Below are 21,590 nucleotides of genomic sequence, written 5' to 3'. Positions count from 1 at the left end.
AGCAAGACCAGAGTAGGAAGGAGGAATAACACTGAGAATATTTTTAAAGGAATGAGTGACAGGTTTCAAGACAAAGGGTTCCTGTAGTGCGGGGAACGGAGAGCAGACAAGTTAAGATTCTGTACATGCAAAGTCAAACAGGGATGTTCAAGGTCTGGATTAAAATATTGTTTGACATCTTTGTCATTTTGATTGGCAGAAGTCCCATAGATTTGGTAGTCGACATGACAAGCGAGCCTCACCTTTTTTACGTGAATACAGCCTGATTTGTGGGAGTTGATTCCCACACTTCTTTTTTAATATATTTTTCCAATATGATATTCATTACATCTGATTGGCTGTTTTACATATAAATGGTTACAGTGAAGGATGGTAAGAATATTGTAGTTCATATGAATAAAGTCGGTGAAAGAATATCCATATCCTTCAGCACGGTCCTCATCAGTGAGATAAATGAATTCTTCATTGAAGACATTTGTTATAGATTTGCATTTTGCCGTAACAATCAAGAAAGCAATCGGTTCTTCTACTTCTCCTTGAGGCCAAACGAACTCAAATCTGATTATTCATTTTTTTTCACCAGAGCCATTTAAATTGTTTAATTTGAAATTCAGAAGAGTGCTGGAATAAAAAGAATCAGCTGGTTTCTGCTCATGATGATTATCTCCATATCGAGCAATTTGAGGGTAGGAGTGAGAAAGTTCTATTTTGGCCTGTTTAGGGAATCAGCTGTGTGGTTTAGCTGCAGAAGCACAGATACAGTCGTGTCTACAGCAGTTTACTGCTTTGACTTGGCCTAAAGCCAGAAAGCCCCATCAACCTGACAGTCTTTAATCAGGCTGTGTAATTATACCCTGCAAAACTCCGTCCATATCCCGATGCCCCACAAGTAAACATGTTGGAGACCAAGCCTCACCCTAAGATCGGAATTTCCAATCAAGAACGAGGTCCATATTTAATTAAAGGCTGATGAGAAAATACATTTAATTTCAAGTGCAATTCATTATTGAGGCCTGTAATTGGGAACTCTGGGTGGGATGTCTAATGAACCCAATTAAACATCATGACAGATGTTTTGACATGAAGCGTGGTTTTATTTTGTCAGAACTTTTAAAAATGGCAAATTTTGAGATTAAAAAAAGGTCAAAGTTTTAAGATGCCACTACTTTCTGTGTGGTCGCTCGCTCATTAGCACATTGTTATATATTCCTCATTTTAAGGTCATCAGTATCCTCCTGTGTTCACTTCTTTCCACCATGGGTGTGAAGCCAAGGACAAAGAGGTTGGGCCTTAGAAAAGATGTAACTGCATTATAATCCAACCCCAAAAGATCTTCTCTGAAACACAGGTTTATTTAGTTGATCTGTCTTTAAGTACCTCAGGATAATACTGCGTTGTTTGACTGAGGCTTTGTACTACACCTATGTGATATTTGCAGTTTATAGATTTGTCAACACTTATGTTACTCTGAATGTGGAACATTGCTCAGTTGGCTTAAGGAAATAAACACAGACATTTCATATAATGTGAAATCAATCATAAATATCACCTAAATGCAAATCTCATTAATGCAATGATTTACTTTAATGGCCAAGAAAAACACTTTTTATTGAAAACACTTTTTATTTATTTCAATTCTGCAATACTTACTATTTATTGGAAATGCTGCAATCTCATTTCATGATTTAATAAGAGTAATATTTATGCAGGCTAATGTGAGATCAAATGTTTTCCCACTAATGTGCCAACAGAACTTCATTATATCTATGCAGAACAAGTGGACCCAATGTGTGCTCTTGTGTCACCAGCACATAGACAGAGAGTTGTTAACAGCATCAACTCTAGTCAATTATGCTAAAAGTGTTGTGTTTAAAGCCAGAAACTGATTAATTTTCTACAACTATTTACATGGAAATATATCATTTCTTCCGTTTGATTATTTGCTGAAACTCTCAGTTGGTATCCAAGTCAGTCGCTACTATATTTACATTGTATTTATTCAGTGCATTATTGTAATAATGTGACGATGGAAAGACGGTTAGCTGTAAAAGCTATTTACCACAACAATGTAACTCTACATTTGCATTGTGTGCAAATGTATTCAGTGAGGATGAGCGGTGATTCACGCCTGAGACTGTGAAAGTAAGAGAGCTGTAAATATAGTCGGGTAACAAATGAGCAACCGATGCCTGCCATGTGTAACACCTTTCTTGAAGAAATTAATTGACCATATGGTTAAAAGATTTTTAAATCCAAGGTGTGTAGGAGACTTTATCTTTGCTGGCTCAAACCTAGAGATAGCTTGGCTTTTTTTAGATGCAGAAAGTATTTGATGATTTTGACTAGTAAGATGAGAAAAAATGAGTCTTCTCATCATAGCTTCCCTTGAATTGTGCACGAGTTGGAAAGTGCTCATCAGATCAAAAGATAGAAGCAAAGGAATGCTGGCAGATGACCCACAGCAATAAGTGCTGACTGCCTCAGCCTGACTACAGTAGCGCTGTTCCCTAATTGGCACATGACGTGACCTAACTTCCTGCCAAGAGATAAGCGAAAGGAGGGCACAAAACGTGCTCAGGACAAAATGGGCGATGCTACGAAGTGCAGTATTCTTGACAGGTCAGTGGCATCGCTGGAACACAGACACAGCTTGTCTCTGCCGGTGGCCATCTCATTAGAAGTGCCTGTTATTCCACAACCTGTCTTCCTTTCGCAGCCAATTGCGGCAATTTCCGAAGTGACATTCCATGATGTTTGCAAAGTTAGAAATGCAAGCAAAACAAAATCAGGGGGCTCCTCACTGGCTCGTGTCCAATACTCTGCATATCACAGATACCAAGAAGGCGTTGAAGTAAATCTCTGGATTTAGAAAGGGAGGGGGAGGCCTCTTCAACCATTTTCCATTAGAGGCCTCAGGGATGGATGGGATGAAGAATGGGGCTCACAAAGACGTGATTACTAGGACACTTGGAATGACACCGTGCTTGGTGACTTTGCGTTAGTTCTGCCAGCAACATGCACTGACTCTTTTTCCATTTCGCCAGCCGATGTAGAGCTACAAATCAAAAGGAATGTCTTTCTGGAGCTTACAAAATGACAAACATAGCCATCTGTCTCTTCACTGGTTGTCCTCTACTGACACAGTCATTTTCACCGCCACCAGACGGACACAGAACAGATGCTGGTATTGCTGTTGAACTTTCATCATCTCAGGGACTGTTTGCGTTGGGTTTAGCCTGATAAATACACTGTTTCTAGTGTTCTTCTTTCACAAACTATCTATTTCACTAAATATGCAGTACTTTGACTATGTTGACTATAAAGTTTTGTGGACAATGATCTTAATGTTAGGCCATCAAACGTATAGAGATCCTAATGGAGGAACCAGGCAGGATGGTGTTCTCTAATGGATCTACGTTTGATGCCGTTTCCTCTGGGAAGGACCCAATGTATTCCGTTCATCAGACACTATACCTTGGTTTAATATTCAACTTGTCACGTTCATGTGGGAATTTCTGTCAATTTAAAGTGAATAGCTGAGTCTGAGCAAGTAAACCTCCTCTTATTCTTAGGGGATCACTTTGATTTAGAAGTGGGGAGATATAATATGGTATATTGCGTAATTCAGCGATATACGGTCAGTATGGTATATGACTATTAATAAAGCCTGTTTTAGACTAATGAAGACACAGTAGTGTTGAAACATTGCACTATTAAAAGGATGCAAATCAATCAGTGTGTCCCAGTCCTTTCTCTCATCTGAAGTGTGCTGACCTTGCTCTGAGAAGCACCTGATTCTGCTGCACACTACTGAAAGATGAACAAAGAACACTTTTTTGTCATTTTCAAGTGTTTTTGTGAAAAAGTTGCAGTTTGGTGCAACATATTTTGGTTATAAAACTAATAATAACAGCATCATAATAAAAGATGACAGTTAAAGCGTTGATTTTCCCAGCCAAGATTTTAAAGAAATACAAATCTTGTGGGATGGTAAACAAGACCACATTCTGTTCATTTCACTTTTGTTTTGTATATGATCAATTGCACAATGGACCTAAATGAATCAAATACAAATAGTAAAAACGACTTTTGCTTTTCATGCAAGGAACTGATAATGATGGAAAAGTCATACTCGGTGTTCTCCGAACAGTCCCCGACCGCTTATTGGTGACATAATATAGATAAAGCGCCCTATAAAAGGAGAAAAAAACCATATTGAGAGGACTGGAGAGGTCTTATTCTCAGCTTCGGACTACGACTGGCAGATCATTTCACTCTTTATAATTGGATTGCGTGGTTATTTACTTGAGGAGCTTAAAAGAACCAACAAACCAATAAAATAGCTATATTGAGTCTCCGGGCTCTTTCTGCTGACGGATGACTTCCAAGGTGGCTTTTGCCTTGCTAAGTTTGTCTTGTCCATTTTCTTATTGGTGATCTGTCATGGTCAGCCCCTCCTCCTCTGTCCTGCACTCTGCTGCCATTGTTCCAGAGGACATTTATTTAGTCGACCTTGTAAAATATCACTACGCTCCCTCCACTGTGTTCACATTGAAACACCCTCGTGTCTCCGTGCTGATGTTTTTTTTTCTTTTGTCCCCTAGTTTTGCAAGGGAATGGAAAGGTAATGGAGTTGAGAAATGACAGGGCACTGGGGATGGTCCATGTCGATGTTGGGGTGGGGAGACAGATGTTGTCCCATGAGGTCAGGGGACCATTCATCTCCTGATCGCACTGCTCAGCACTTTTAAACAAAATGCTATTAACCATTAAACCACGTATTGTTCTTTGTTCTTTGGGATTTACTTCCTGTGCCTCTATCCCAGCTGTCACCTTTGGATAAGAACCTTTCCCCTTTAAAAATAATTTAGTTAGTTTAATTTAGAGAACATCACTTTTTGAATTGAATGCATCTGAAGTCACTTTTATATAAATCCATTCTGAGCTTGTCTTCTGTTGAACATTTCAGCCATGCACCTTTTTGGATTAAACTGGCACCTGCAGCCCATGCAGAGACAGATGTACCAGCTGTCAGAGGACAATACAAGTGGCCTACCTTTACCCACGGACCTGAGCTTGCCCCCCCTAGGCAACACAGGATTGGGATTACCTGATCGCAGAGGAAAAGATGAGAGTAAGTGCTTTTTTTTTTATATAGACAATGTCCTATTTTAAATGCATTATATTCTTTTGCAATGTATGCTTACATAACCCAAACTAAATAGTGATGTGATGTTTTTGGGGATGATTTTGTATGAATCTCAATTTGCTGGGGTATTCTGCACCAAATCGGAAAATAAACTGCATTGCGCAAGGACGCAAAATAAAAGTTGTTCAAATCTTAAAGTTTACAGATGACATTTTGGAGCTCAAGCAAGTTTATTATTGTGTCATCCAGTTTCACATTGTGTTCACTCGTCTCCATGGTATGCAAAGAGATCTGCATTGTAATCCTATGAAAGTTGTTGTAAGTGGGAAAGTGTTATTTGTTCCTGGAGGGAGAAAATGGGGCAGCTTAAGGGACTGAGTATCCAGGGGCTAGAGGGGGATTAGCCACTCTGTCCTCCTCAGAACGGATGTGATCCTTTCATCTCCTAGTCCGGGCTGCCTTTCCTGGCAGCCAAAGAAAGCATGCGCTCACCCCTCGGTACCAAGTGCTCGACTCCAGGAAACTTTGCTCTGTTCCATTCTCCAACAAATGGGCCCAGATTTAGCCATGCGATGTGTCGCTGGCAGATGACAATAGGTAGAAGATGGGGTCATTACCATATAGATGGATCCAGGGGTTGTCTTTTTCATTTACCAGACAGCAGAAAGTGTGTTTAGCTAACAACAAGCATGACTCCAGCTGAGCTGAGAGCCTGCGTGGCAGCTGTTGCTGATAGGAAATCAATAGCCATAGTTTTCTAAATAAGTCTTATTCTGCACTGCTGTCACCAGAAACACTGATGAGCTATCTCATGTTTTATCAAAGGGATGCAGAAGTGTACTCTGTTAACATTCAGTCAAGTTTACGTCTTTCTATGAGATGGCTTTCCTTCAACACATTATGCTGTAGTTAAGCTTGCAGAACAACATCCATTTATTTAACCACGAGGCCCATTATCACTGTTCTCGGCTTATGATTTATTTAAACAGCCTGATGAGTATGCCATTACTGTGTGGCATAAATTCAAGCACAGCCCAACATGTGGAAAATGAGTCTGTGTCGTCGCATTATGTAAAGCCCAGATCCTCAGACGGGGAGCGTGCCATGTTTACTCTGATAAAAACCGTTGCCATTGATGGACTTTTGAGAACACCGCCATCTGCCGTGCCACGTGTAACCTCAGTCCTGGGGGCAGTTTGTATGGACGTCTGCTTTAATAGACATCGGTGCGGAAATAGCTCATCTACATGGGCAAGCAGATGTTTCCATTTCCACATAGTCCAATGCAAGGTGTATTATAGAGCATATGGACACGTTTTGGCAGTGAATGTGCTATCACCTGAGCTGGGACTATCATAAGAGATCCCTAATTACAATTCTCACTTTACCAGTTTAAATTCACATGGAGATGTATTTAATCACAGCGTTTAAGCTGTTGCAATTTTCTCTATTTCTATCACTATGTATCACTCCATATGTTCACCATTAACGACTTTGATGAACTCTATTTATGATTAATGATTGATTTACTCAAATGCACCAGGTATGAAAGATTCCCGAGTATTACATTATTTTATTTTGAACCCAATGGTTGTGTTTGGCATGTCAGAAGAGTTGACAACACCTGAGCATATAACTGGAATTGTTTTTGAACCCCAGACTGATGTTCAATATTCTTCGTTAGTCCCCCCAGAATTGCTGCCAATCGTCAGAGGGGTCATTCATAATGTTTTTGTTCTTCTTCTAACTGTCAGGGATGTGATTGAATATCTGTGATATGGTCAGACTGACTCCCTCTGCCCTCCACATCCTGGATTAATGGTGTGATCTCTTTGACCGATTTGCTTTGTGTGCATTGCAGGCAAATTGGACAGCTTGTTCCCCGATGACAGCTATATAGATATGGGGGAGATTGACGTTGGGCGCAAGGTCGTGCAGCAGATTCCTCCTGGTATATTCTGGAGGGCCCAGGTCTTCATTGATCATCCCATGTACCTGAAGTTTAATGTGTCCCTGAGCAAAGATGCCTTAGTGGGAGTCTACGGGAGAAGAGGCCTACCTCCATCGCACACGCAGGTGGGAGATATTTGAATGTCACTGACATAGATGAATGTGTTACTAGTCTTTTCTGTTTTTAAATCTAAATGTTTTCAGGGTTTAATTGTCTTACCACTTAGGAATCTGTATTTTGTTGGTGAAAAACTATAGTAAATTGTAAATGAGAGTGTGTTAAATAATTTACAATCGATGTCTTCTAAGTATAGGGATTTAGCTCCTTTTTCCATTGTTGCCCTGCCACCAAATATAAATTGGGATATTGTTTGAAAAAATCTATCCAACCATATAGGAGTGTTTCATGAATACCAACCAATTCATAAATCTCTATATTATATTACGATTGACTTGCATAAGGGATTTATGGCACATTTCTTTTAGGTTCAATATCACCAATGAATCACACCACGACGCGGGCTCAGCAGGGGCCAAGAAAGGCAGCTTTTCCTCTACACTAATTGTCCATCTATGTGCAACACAGTCAGATATATAATGTTAGTAATCACAACTGACTGTTGCTTCACAGAGTTTAGATTCCTGCTCTAAATGCAACTGTAGTTCAACGATTTGTTCATGCCCGGATTCTTCTTAGCATTAATGTCCAATGCAAAGTATATTTCAGTCAGAAGATCATGCTGTCTCTTCTCTCTACTTTGACTTTGAAGAAAATATCCTGTGCTGCGTCAGATTGCACGAAGAGTAGCAGCTGAGTAAAAACTGTCTTCCTTATGGAGATGAAAATAATATGCCGGGTCATTGATATGCATCGAATCACTACTGATGTGAAGCAAATGGTTGCAGATGTTATTTAGTAAACTTACATTTCCCCCCATGTCTTCCCTCTTTTCACTTTAATACTTTCAAACAAGGCTTTCATATAAGATGTGTGGAGTAAGACATTATCTCAGCCCATCCAGCCGCCAAGATTAACTCAAGCTCTCCTCGAATGATGAGTTATTCATGCAGACCAAATGATGCTCTGCTTTAAAGAGGGCTGAAAGCACTCAAGTCTCATGTGTCACTCTAATGGCGTGTCTGCGGTCCGTCCATCAGTCTTTCTCACTTTCTGTGTGTCTGTCCACAGTTTGACTTTGTGGAGCTTCTGGATGGGCGGCGGCTCCTGGCCCAGGACGTCCGAGGTCTGGAGGGTTCCGTGGTTATGCAGAGGAGCCTGGCCCCCATCACCACACACGACACAGGCTTTATCCAGTACATGGACTCGGGCATCTGGCACCTCGCCATCTACAACGATGGAAAAGACACGGAAACTGTCTCCTACCTCACCACCGCCATAGGTGAGCGCCCCGGGCATGACCTGCTGCAGAAACCTGTAATAGCAATCCACATAATCCCTATAATACCAACCAGCAGCACTCTACCGAAAAACTTGGGGCATAAGTCAGTGACAATTTTTGGCAGATTTCAGTAACCAAGGAAAGTGCGGGTTAATCAAGGTGAAGTTTGAGTATGACAAAAATCAGGACATCAGTGCTATCCTGCCATGCCCCTGAGTGGGGCATTGAGAGATCATAATATCCTCATTAGCCTGAGTGTCTTCCGCAGAATCAGGGGTCCAGCTTCTGGGATCCATTTGCATACAATTCAAAGTATGATTGTACCCTCCTGCTAGTGCCATTTTTTTATCACGATTTGCTCCAATCTCCATCTACTTTCCATATATCAAAGTAGCAAAGATATTTCCCCTCCTCTGACTAAGTGTGTGTGGCACACTTAGTGTTCTCACATACGTCCTATGAGGAGGTGATTTTCGTTTTGTACGCTCCTCTTTGTTCCCCCTAAAGTGCCTTTGATTGGCACTGCTGAATCAGGCAAGGTGTGAGAGGGCCCGAGGTGTCGACTTTCACAGGGATGGCAGCTGGGAGCTGTTCTCACATGCTCTTTAATTAAAAGCTCCTGGGCCAGAGTCCATCTGTGACGAGGGGCTGTGCCAGGCAGCAGATCGATGAGGAGCTGTCCTCAACACCAATGTAACACCAAGTGGAGACAGGCAAGACACAGAGAGGGGGAGTCAGGGCAGCATGTTTAGTGTTGCTTATTTCTTCTCGACTGGGTGTGCACGAGGGCCTCCTGCGGTTCATATTTGAGAAAACACAACTAAATCAGGTATTGTGGGCAACACATGGGAACGGGGCGGGATGGGGTGTGGCAGAGTTAGTCAGCGCTATGTTCTGCCTCTGTTCATTTGTATCAGAGCTGATCTGCCCACAGGATCTCAGAGGGAGGCAGAGGGGCCCTTTCTAAAATGGGTCACCGGTTAAGTGCCCTTCAGCAGAAATTGAATCTCACCAACTGCCTGAATTGTATTGAGCCATGGAGGGATAGAGTTGACCTTCAGACAGCACAGCCCAGCCATATAAATATATGTGAACAATAACTAGAACAGGCGCTCTGAGAGACCATGCGGCATTGTTTATAAGACACTAACAGTAAAATTATTTTAGTGCTTCTGACAGTGTTGGAAGGAAAAGATGTCTCATTTTACTGTCAGCGAGGCCCGTTGTGCTCTTCGCATTCATTAAATAAAAGGTTTGCTTGTAGCAAATAACCATGCTATAATACATCTGGGGGGGTGGAGCGTCCCTGTGTTTAATGCTCCTCCTCATTACTTGGCGGTGGCTCCATGGCAATGTGAAATGTGTCCCCCTGAATGTTTTGTATCACAGCCCTCTGGAGCATGAAGCCATGTGTCCCTTGCTGCCTGGTGCCAGACATGTTTCAACCCAGACATGGCTTCCTTTACAGGCCAAGCAAAGCAAAGGGAATCAAAATGCCAGCCCCAACGTCTTATTCTATAATCCTGTCTCATTATATAGCCCAGGCTCTCTCTGTACACAACCACCCATCATTCCAAGGTGCTGAGCATCCTCTCAGAGTATGGCAAGGCGCTGATTAAACCTGCTGCCTGCTGCACGCTTCTCCGTCCTCACCCGCCGGAGAGACTCGCACAATAGTTAGCTCCCCTGATGTGAAAGGGTAATGAATTTCAATGAAGCTCTGCTTGAATCCATGATTTATGCGTTGGCCTATGTCGAGTATGTGGCTAAGAGATATTCATGGCCTTCCCTTCCTGCTCTCAGAGGAAACACGCCCAATAGACATGGGAACTGCGCAATCTACCAAACTGCGTCAGCGAGGGAGCACGGCAGTTCACTATAACTCAATTAAATACATTCTATTTGACGGTTTGTTGATCACTAAAAGAAATACCCGTGATGGATAAAGATAAGATAACCTATAATTAGAGACACATTCATGAATGCCTGCCCCCTTAATATGTCAGTAGATTGCAGATTAAGTTTGATCTTTCACTTCACTGACTTGGTTTAGTGAACAGTAAATTACAACCCTGCTTAGTTGTACTGTCCCTTTATACGTGAGCTGTAAAATTAAAAGCAAGAATCTCTCCTGAATAATTCTGCTTCTGGGAGGCATTTTAATGGCCACACATACTGGAGTCTTACTGTAGGTCAGGGGTGCCCAACCAGTCGATCACGAGATGTGTCTAAAAATAGAACAACAATATTCTGTTTTATCGTTAATGTCCTATAACATAATCTTCCTGTGCCAGAATAATGCACTTGATCGCATCAAAGCTTTGTGATTGGCCGGCGTGACCCCATGTGTCGGGGCGTGGCTAGTGGGCAGTGCACTAATTCACTAACGTTGTCCGTCAACAACAGGAGTGACAGTCCATGGTGACAGTCCGCACACAAACAAGACCGCAATTATGGCAGAAGCAAAACATATATAATTTTCACTCCGAGTGGGAGGATGATTATTTTTGTATCTATTCCAATTCAAAGTCCATCTGTCTCATCTGTAATGCGAGCGTAGCTTTATCGAAGAAGGGTAATTTAGGAGCGGCATTTCAAAACAGTGCACAAATGCTACGAGACGGAATTCCCTCCTAATTCTGCCCTACGCTCCCAAAAGGGGAGGGGCCTGAACGGACAGCTAAATGCACAGCAGTGCATTTTCACCCGGCCCAACAACCAGAGCAAGGCTGCTACCATAGCATCGTATCGTGTCAGTCACGTTCTTGCGAAACACATGAAGTCTTTCAAAGACGGCGAAGTTGTGAAAGAAGCATTCCTGGAGGCTGCCGATGCGCTTTTGGGGGACAGTAAAAAAATAAAAACTCAAGTTAGATACCGTTATTTATTAATCAGTTGTAAGTTTTAGTTTGTTTGAACTTATGCATTATAATTATTGTACAAAATGGTATAATAGTTGGCAGACTGGCAACTTTAAAAGTAGCTCTCGGTTCAAAAAAGGTTGGGCACCCCTGCTGTAGGTAGATATTCTTGTTAGAATCCATCTAAAACCCACCAACATGGGGATTTTCCTCCACCACCCTGGAGGAAAGTCTCCCCAGCATCCCCTCACTAACCCAACATGGCAGCACAGAAAGCATCAGCAGCATTTATATTTATATTTTCTTCTCTGCCTCCATCTCTTTCTCTCTTTGTCTCTTCTCTCTGTCTTGCGTTGCACCCTCACTGATGATTGACTCTCCAGAGTAAAGGGAAGCTGAATCCATGGCTCACATTTCTAGCCCTTTGTGGAGCACAAGAGAGTCTTTGTTCAGTAAGTTTTGCCTCAGAGCCCCGGCTGCCTGAAGGCAATGGACAAGATTGAATATTTGTCAGCACCATTGCAGGCCTAATTTAGTGAGCATCGTGTTTCAGAGCTTTGCTGCAGAGCACCTCAGTGGTCACTCTCATTTATAATAAAAGCCAGAACATGGTAGTAGAAATAATTATTTTGCAGATCTATTTGATTTAGTTAGAAGGATCAATAAAGAAAATAATGTGTTGTGCTGATTGTTGGCATCTCACAGAACTGCAGGAGAAAGAAAGATAATAATATGCCACATAATCAATGTGAGGCAATACATGAACACCATGAGGCTAAATGGAGTAAAACTGCGCTTTCAAAGGAATTGGCTTATCTTTATATGCAAAATATACTTATATACAAAATATATTTATAAAAGGGGGAGATATATATGCAATTAGTACATGATATTCTTGAAATGTCAGAGATAAAAATGTTTTAAAGTTGAGTTTACTGTAAAAGAATGTACACATTACAGTCACATTAAGATTTAAATAGTTCCAGCAATTCTTCATCATGTCTACATCACGGGCATCTTGTACGTACAATTTCATTTGAAAGATATATTTGTTTTGGTCTCATGGTTGCAATTGTCTCCCAAGCTTCTATTCATAAGGACATGTCAAAAGATAGCACTTGTATGTGTTGCATAGTGGCTGTTCTGTGATCATGGTGAGGTGTGCAGAGTCTGCTTTTTGGATCAGAGGGAATGACTGAGAGTCTGTGATCAAACCCCACATCATTTGATTTGAGCCCATCTACATTTAGATGAGATGCCAACATTCTTTTTCAACAACGCAGTGTTATTTTCCATTGTTATATTTATTTATTTATTTTTGAAAACAGAACTGGTTGTCAGATTTTTTTTTAAAAGCCCAATTGATGAAAAACAACTGTTGTCAATAACCAACAAAAGGGCATTCAACACTGTACATCACTATTATTAAGACCACACAACAGAAAAGGTAGATACAAAAGAAGTGTGATGAATAGACAAAACAGGAGCACAAAGCAGTCTCCCTGTCTGCTCTGGTACTGCCAATACCGAGAGCAGGCTAACCACAGTAGGTGGGAGTAGTGGGAAAAGGCAGTTTCCAGTGCTGCTGATGCTTCCAATCGCCCGGTTGCAGTGTGCCATAAAAGCATCAAATTGGGTTTGTCTAATGATGCATGCCACTTATCACATGCAGTGAGTTCTGGGATTCTGAGAATTAATTTTCTTTGTGACTTTTTAGTAGAAGCCCTGATGATCAGAAGTTGTTTACTCTTTTAGTTTCTCCCACCAATTGAGAGGGGGGGGGGGGGGGCATTAGTAACACTCCAAAATGTTTTTTGCACTTAAATAGAAATGTTTACAGGACCAGAGCCTCTGCTTATCACTGTCATTAGCAAAGGGGTAATCATCAGCCAAAAGAAAATGAGTGGGAGGAAAATTGTTTTTCAAAGCACATTACTCAGAAAGGCTCCTGATTGCTCTCTTGCAGAGTCTATTGATGACTGTCCCAGTAACTGCTTTGGGAACGGGGACTGTGTGGCTGGAACATGCCACTGCTTTTTAGGATTCAAAGGACCGGACTGTGGGCGAGGTGAGTCCATTTTCATTATGTATTTATCGATTCATGTCAGTCATACATTTGTTTTATTGGATATCGACCAAATGATGTTCACCAGGACCAGAACAAAGCCATTTTAATAACTTTGTATTATATTTCTCAAATTAGGTTAAGCAGTACTACTTCCGATGATTCATCTCAACCTCTCCTAATGAACTATTGCTTAAAATATATCTTGAAAAGTATATAGAGAAGTGAGATTTAAATTACAGAGGCTAGGCTCCTCGGCTGCATTTTTTCTCAGCAAATCACAAAAACGACTTTAGGAAATGTGTTTAAATGCTCGTCATTTCCGTGGACATATTTGAACACATACTGCCATCTGGTATCCATCTGCACAGATTTTTGTATTTGTATTCTCAACCGCCATTGTGCAGATATCTGTTGGTTGGTTTTGTGAGTCACATCTGCACTGGATGACAAAGTGCAGTAATGTGTGCTGCAAATTGTACCCTCCCTAGAAAGGAAACCTTTTACCATTTAGCTCAGAAGCTCATTGTCAGACGGAGACTTTCGCACACACTCACTATTCTTTGAAGCTATGGTTGAAGGGGTCCATTCAAATGGATGTATGCTGTCTGCTCTTTTCAAAGCTGCCTGTCCAGTGCTGTGCAGTGGGAATGGTCAATACCTTAAAGGTCGCTGCATGTGTCACAGCGGCTGGAAGGGCTCCGAGTGTGACGTTCCCACCAACCAGTGCATTGACATCACATGCAGCAGCCATGGGACGTGCATCGTGGGAACCTGTATCTGCAACCCGGGCTACAAGGGTGAAAACTGTGAAGAAGGTGATTGTTTTGATAAGTCATGGTAATGTATCCTACACGCATAAAGTCCTACACATAACGGCTGTTGTTACTGCCATCTTAACTCGTTAGTGCTTGACATTTTAATAAAATACTAACGGGTCATTCTTTATGAAGATCGTTATAGCTAGTTATTAACACTTCACAATATGGTGACTTCTCCTGTATAAATCATGGATATAAGGCATGAGGTTAATCGGAACGGCCCATTTATTGCCTGAAATTCACACGCAAAGTCTGATGTTAATCCATTGGGAAACTCCGCATTCATGATGCTGGATACAGCTTGACCAGATAACATCGAAGGAGCCATTGTGTTTGCCAGCTCTTGAAGGCTCTCAATTCAAGATGAAAAATGGGGGTTTGTGACATCCATAGGGGCCCATTCTATTTTGGGTGGAGCCATAAGGAGTGGAGGGGGAATGTGGACGAGGACCCTTTAACATTTTTACCTTTCTTCCGTGCGACCTTCAGCCACAATGATTAATTGCCAGGAGCGACTCTCTTGTCAGTTAGCCTATGATCTTTGTGCCTTGTGCCCAAACCATCTGCTAAGAGGCAACAGATCCTGTTTGTCTTCCTATGACGGCCTTTACACCCATTTATGTCATGGTAAAGGGGAGCTGCCGTGGCGCGGCCTGCTGCTCTCCGTGGCTAGACATTGCTCCTGCTCGGGGCCCATTGGCCATCTGTGTGTACCATGCTTGCTAGAAAGAATGTCATTATTTTAACTACTTGCTCCCACAACTCTTGTGCCTTACAAAGTAAGCGCTCATTTAGCAAGATGTCAAGGGAAGGGATGCCATAGAACCAGGTATTAATTAGATATTTGCATACTAATTAAACTCCACCAACAAGCAGAAGAGAGACAGTGTTCTTCAGATAGTGTGTAAACTAGAGTGCAGTGGCCCCAGGCCTTCCCTAAGTTACCCTGTTTTTTTCCAGCATTAAAGCACCCTCCCTCTTTTGAAGCGATTTTCAATATGAGTTGATGGAGCTGTGCCAGCAGGAGCGTTGGTAGTACCTGTTGTTTGATACCATAAGCCCTCGTGCCATTACATTAGTTTGACTGTAAATCTTGTCTCCAGTTTAAAGAAAGTAGGCCTCCTTGTGTCATTCTCTGTGTGCAGCTGAGCTATGGCCCACTGCACTTGTCATTCAGCTCGGCCTCAAAAAGAGACGCCAGGTTGCCTCTGAAAGAGGGAAACAGCAGGTGATTGGTGTGTCTGACACTGTCTCTTTGGAACCCTTTTAGTGGACTGCATGGATCCAACATGCTCAGGCCGAGGGGTATGTGTCCAGGGAGAATGCCACTGCTTTGTGGGCTGGGGCGGGCCAGGCTGTGAGAGCCCCCGGGCCTCCTGCATGGACCAGTGCTCCGGACACGGGGCATTCCTGGCAGACACCGGAACCTGCAGCTGTGATCCCAACTGGACGGGCCACGACTGCTCTACAGGTGAGTGCTTCCCTCTGGTCAGAGCAAACATGGGCAGGATTCCCCTTCACAGATCAGGGCTGATTTAGCTGTGATTACCAAATATAAAAAACAATGTATTCAGAGAAAATAGGGCATTCTCCTAATTAAATTAGCTTTTTAATAAACTTAATAATAAATCATTCAGCAGGTTATTAAAGATGGATTGTAATTTTACCAGTTTAAGATTAGGCTCTTAGATTCAATTAAATAAAAACCCCAGTCATAGCTTTATTTTGAGTAATACACTTCTAAAATTGTGTTATCTCTTAGACTTATCCTCAACAACTGCCAAATACTCCCCAAATCAGTACATATGTGTCAGTATCACTTAACTCTGAAGGCTTGCAAGTTTAATTGAATACCTCACAACTGACAAACTGCGACAACATGTAATAACATCTGGGTCAGTTTATCTCTGATAAAATCCTGGTCTATTTGTCGGAATGTTTCTTCCCTGCTTGACTCAATATAATAGATAATTGCTAGGCTCCTCACAGAAGTAAACAGTTGTGACTATGTTCAAATACAAATTGCTCACATACAAAAGCATCAATTATACACATCAGTGATTATTTAGAAGCCCACATCGAGCAATCACACTCTGGTAGATGTTGCTGTAAATACATTTCTTAACGAATGGTTTTATTCTCATGCTGCATGTGGTGAGCCAGAGAAAAGAGGGAAACGCTCATAGCAGGGATATTGTCAGAGGCATGATTTAATGCAAGTTAATGCTCTTTCTTGAGTTCTGGCTTTCTTTGCGTTGGCACAAGGCTTACAGCTGATGATAGCTCTTTCTGCTCCAGAGGATTGTTCCCATTGTGTTCATTTTGTCAATGGGGAATTTTCTCTCTTGGTAGTCAAGAATAGGCTGAGCAGAAGATACACTTTCACCGCTAGAATATACCTTCTTTAGGCGCTGAGGATAAAAAAAAGTCCCATACAATTTTGTTCAGCTCAGACAGCCATCTGTCTGCTCACATTTATCAGGGAAGTATTTTACTACAAAACCACAGTGCACTCTGTAGCGTATTGTTAAAGAGCTGTCAAGTATACTGTAGGTATCTAACATTACTTACTCTGTGTTGGCAGATTTAAAACTTCCATATATTTCATTTAAGTGTAGCCAACCCCAGAACTGTATATACGCTTACCAGGGCTGCGCAATATCAATAGTGATTTTGTAATAGGGGTCTTACATTTTGGATATCGTAATACCGCATCAGTATCTTTTCCTGGTTTTTAAGGCAGACTTTTTATAATAAATGTTTAATTTGTTTAAAGTTTCAGACATTATAACCACATTACAGCTGATTATTTAAAAAGTTATTTATGTAAATGTTTCGTGAAATCCCTGATAGTCAACCCTAAAATATCCTTCATCCCTTCATATGAGTGTATTTCATCAGAAATGTCATGATATTTGATTATATCACCCAGCACTATTACCTACACATATGAATGCTCTTATGAGAGCTATTCTCATGTTGGTTATTCCCTGGCAGAACAAAGCTGTAGCTCAGTTTGAACAGGCCTCTGATGTGGTGATAATCAGTACATCAGCTCTGATTCACTAGAAACTGATACAGTTGCTGCATTCAGCTGCTTTCCTTTGGACAACATAATTTGTATTCTCATCAAATATGTCTGAAATGAATCCAGCAGTCACTTGGATCCAGGAATCCTCTCATATTCCAAGCAGACACAATGACCTATTAGGTAATCCCCGGGATTTAGAGGGAAATGGGCAGTTAGTCTGAGTTTGCCTCGCAGAGAAAGAGCTCTGTAAATGATGATGAGTTGGCTCCTTATCCTCCTTCATCCCGCTCATTGTACAGCTTTCTGTGCTCTAATACTACACTAAGCCTGCTTGTGGGGTGCCTGTAACCTTGCTGTCTGGGGGGTGAACAAAAAGATGGCAAGCTTTCAATATATCTTTCAAGATTCTTGAACCCCCCACTCCCTGTATAGTTTTAGGGCAGACACTCATGTTCTCATGTGGCTGTGGAACTGTGAAACCTGTGTGTGCACAGTTGGTAGTAATGCGATTACAAACCATAAAACAATGCCCGAGGTTTATGTCCTTTAGTATGTGTGTTTTCTTATGCCATTCTCCCACCCAGAGGAAAGTTTGTTTACACGGCCCTTTAGTGCAAATGGTAACAGCCATCATGGGGATGGGGGTATTTCTCACTGCGGACTCCTCTGGCCACGGATAATGAGGGTTTGCCTTCGGGCTGTAATTGCATCTTTTTCACGTTAAAGGTTTCTCCTTTGTTCCGAGTGAGCAGTTGTCTCGCATTCAGTTTGAGTCTATTTTCTCTTACCAGTACAGTATGTATGCTAGAAATTCCGAGACAGGACCTAGCAGTGTCAGATTTAGCATTTTGTTTTTTCAACTTAATGAGATCACTCAAAGGGTTCATTGTATTCATTAGCGCCTCCTATTTATCTGTGTTAATATTGTCTTTAGAGGATAACTCAGAGTGGCATAGTTCAACAATAAATAATTACAAGAAATCGACTGATGAGAGGAATCCTGATATCCTGTGTTTGCATATGTACGGTTTTTTGTTTGTGTGTGTTTAAGCATTCATAAGGGGCACTGATTGAAACACTGCTAAAATAGTGATCCTCTAAATCAAAAGTCAGATGTAACATTAGCATTTGCATAGTTTAACAAAGTGCTGAGCTCTAATTAGCATTAGATTTTTTAAACGCTCTTTAAAAAACACTAAAATTAGATCGGTAGCAGTGACAAAATACCCGCTGTATATGCAGTAATTGACTTATTGAAAGATTTGACCTTCAGTCTTGTCCCCTGTGGTCATATTTAAATGGCTTGGCCAATAAGTCATGGATACAGGGCTATTGTTCCTCCTGCTAAGCCCCCCTCTTTTACATAATTCTTAATTAAGAGGTTAACATTTCAATGGGATTCATAATAAATATGTCATTGTTTAATTTATTTAAGCTTCCGTCATGTCATACTCGCTTTCGAGTCCATGAGACGGGGGTAATGTCCCAGTCTGTATCGCAGCCTGTCAGGGAGGTCTTTCAGCTGCCACACAAAAGCGCCGGCCAGGCTTTAATGTGCTTTCTCTGCCTCTCAGTTTTTCTCCATTCCATTAATGTAATTCTTCCTCTGGTACACAGCACTTAGGTAGAATAAAAACAGCATATTTTCATCTGAGGCCTTTAATCATGCCTTGAATAACTCTGTAGAGCTTGATGTCCTGCCTGTATCCCATATACATTTAACAAAGCAATGAACACAGCACGTACAACAAAGACACTATTTCGTTGTATAGTTTCATCAAAATGCTAGTGCTGATTTTTCAATTGTATTGAAAAAGAAGTTCCAGCTGTGTATGCTTTCCTATTTCCCCCTTGTGTGCCAGAAAGAGGTGAATTTACTAAAAGGAAACAAGGAGAAGAATAAGTCTGCTAAGGTCACCACAATCCATGTCTTCTCTTTATAATGGACTTATTAGATTTGTATTGTCAAACAGAATTGCCCCTTATGAGGTGCAGGAATTTCTTTTCAGCTGCCATTAGACAAGGTAGTGGAGCGTGGCCGCCTTGCCTTGACAATAACTCTTGGATTTGTCTTTTCTTCACCCTTGCTGCCTCGTCTTCCCTTTACATCCCACCTCCACCCCCCCTTTCTTCTTTCTGTCTGTCTTCCCCCACTCTCTTTTTTGTCTTTTTCTGTGTCCCTGTCTCCCACAGAGATTTGTGCAGCGGACTGTGGTGGTCATGGCATGTGTGTGTCGGGCACCTGTCGCTGTGACGACGGCTGGATGGACACCGGGTGTGACCAGAGGGCGTGTCACCCTCGCTGCAACGAACATGGCACTTGCACGGACGGCAAATGTGAATGCAGTCCGGGGTGGAACGGAGAGCACTGCACTATTGGTAGGGTGGGAAGAGGTTTTGGTTTGGGTGGTGGACATTGTGTGTGTGTGTGTGTGTGTGTGTGTGTGTGTGTGTGTGTGTGTGGTGTGTGTGTGTGTGTGTGTGTGTGTGTGTGTGTGTGTGTGTGTGTGTGTGTGTGTGTGTGTGTGTGTGTGTGTGTGTGTGTGTGTGTGTGTGTGTGTGTTTGGAGGGCCAACAAAGGCGTAGGCAGTCTGTATGTGTGTGTATGCAGCGCTGGGTGTGAGGGGAATGGGTCCAGTTTGAGAAGAGAGGGGAAAGCATGCTTAATTGAATTTGTGCAACTCAGTAAAGCATGAACAGGTTTACTCAAGGATCTGAGGCTTGCCTTCATGCATTTTAATGTGGGAATGTGCTAAGGTGTCCTTTTCCTCATCTCTCTCTTTTCTCCCTTTTCATTTGCTATGTATGTGGGTCATCATCACTTTTAGCGCTTTGTTTATCATGCTATCAATAATGCTCTTCTGTAAACGCTTGCAGGAGTTAAGTTTAAAAGACCTGGACAGAATGGCAAGAGTTTCTTACTAACCGTGGCTTATTTAAACCTACATCTGTTTGTCTGTGTGTGACCTCTCTCTACTGTTCATAACTCACTGACCAAGGAAGGAGTTCTGAAGTTTGACATTATTATTGATGAAGTGTAACTTGAGCTCATTAATAGGAGTGTCTGAGCTTCATAGCATGTGATGCCAGGACTGTCAGGAGGACATGCTATATGATGCCTGCTTTGCAAGAATTCAACTCTACCATTATTCCCCGTATTTCATCAATTCCCTTCTCTTCTCTCTGTTGTTCTTTACTTTGTTCTACTGCTATACAAAACATGTGGCAATCATGTAACATGTGATGCATTCATCTAAGTGGAACTACCCAGCCACTACTTTATTGACACTTGCCACCTAACGTATAGCTTACTCATTGTTATTCTAGGATGAAACACTCAAGCATTAAATACAAACGATGGCCCTTCTTCCCCTCTGCCACAGCATTTCAATGAGCAGAAATGTACAACTCCAACGCATATAAGTCACTATGGAGATGGGACAATCTGAAAATGCTAGTCTTATAGATGAAAACTGTATTCCATATTCAAATAGATAAAGATAATTTACCCTCACAGAATTCTCATGCATATCTCGGGGCAAAGCTGCAGAGCCTCGACTCAGTCTTGTGAATGTTTCATATGCCGGCCTTACATTATTGATGGGCCTTTTATAAGTGCCATATTGAGATCGCCACTCCCTCGGCAAGAATATTCCTCAGTGTCGTCCATTAAGAAGCCAAAGATCTCAATTTAAATCAATTGTCATTATCGAGAGCTCTGTGTTGGCCCGCAGCCCCGAGCTGTGGAGCAGCCGAATGCTGACCTCATTGCCCGTAGAGGTGTTTCAAGATTAAAAGAGCTTTTTGTTGAACATCCTGATCCCCTGCACGATATTGCTGGAGATTTAAGGGCGGTAATATGTGCATCAATCACGTTGCTTTTGAAATACTAATACTAATAAGATATGCCGACGATCCTGGCAGTTGATAAATGTGGACAGATTAAAATGTTCTGTCTGAACATAATACGTTGTTACTCTCTTTCTTTATGTCTTTCTCAGTGTTCCACCATCCCACCCCCCCCCCTTAGTTTTTCTCCCATCTCATCCCTCTCCCTCTGTGTTGGATCGTATTTGTTGTGTTGCTTGTAATGCATGACTTTGCTTCATGGCTGCACCTTTTTTGTTGTTGTTGTATTTCCCTCTTGTAATGTAAACTAACACCGTGCCCTGCTGTCTTGTCATGGAAGTGGCACTGTTCAAACCTCCCTTATATGTCCTGTCTTTTATCTCCCAAGCTCACTATCTGGATAAGGTAGTGAAAGGTATGGCATTCCTCCTTCCTTCTATTTTTGCCCTCCTTCCATTGTAACT

The 21,590-nt window shown here is 41.8% G+C and overlaps 1 protein-coding gene across 5 annotated transcripts in view; it reads left to right on the top strand.

The window, feature by feature from the left end:
- Window positions 1–21,590, top strand: part of tenm4 (teneurin transmembrane protein 4) — a 154,334-nt gene that overhangs the window by 78,727 nt on the left and 54,017 nt on the right. For all 5 annotated transcript variants that reach the window (XM_034097617.1, XM_034097615.1, XM_034097614.1 and 2 more), the window contains 7 exons: window positions 4,970–5,134; window positions 7,011–7,225; window positions 8,289–8,499; window positions 13,327–13,428; window positions 14,049–14,243; window positions 15,517–15,717; window positions 19,471–19,656. In XM_034097617.1, coding sequence (XP_033953508.1) covers window positions 4,970–5,134; window positions 7,011–7,225; window positions 8,289–8,499; window positions 13,327–13,428; window positions 14,049–14,243; window positions 15,517–15,717; window positions 19,471–19,656 — 1,275 coding nt within the window. The remainder of the gene's footprint in view (window positions 1–4,969; window positions 5,135–7,010; window positions 7,226–8,288; window positions 8,500–13,326; window positions 13,429–14,048; window positions 14,244–15,516; window positions 15,718–19,470; window positions 19,657–21,590) is intronic.

This window comes from Pseudochaenichthys georgianus, chromosome 13 (assembly GCF_902827115.2).
Source record: "Pseudochaenichthys georgianus chromosome 13, fPseGeo1.2, whole genome shotgun sequence".
Taxonomy (NCBI): domain Eukaryota; kingdom Metazoa; phylum Chordata; class Actinopteri; order Perciformes; family Channichthyidae; genus Pseudochaenichthys; species Pseudochaenichthys georgianus.
The sequence above is the reverse complement of the archived record's forward strand: the minus strand, read 5'-3'. Positions and strand labels throughout refer to the sequence as shown.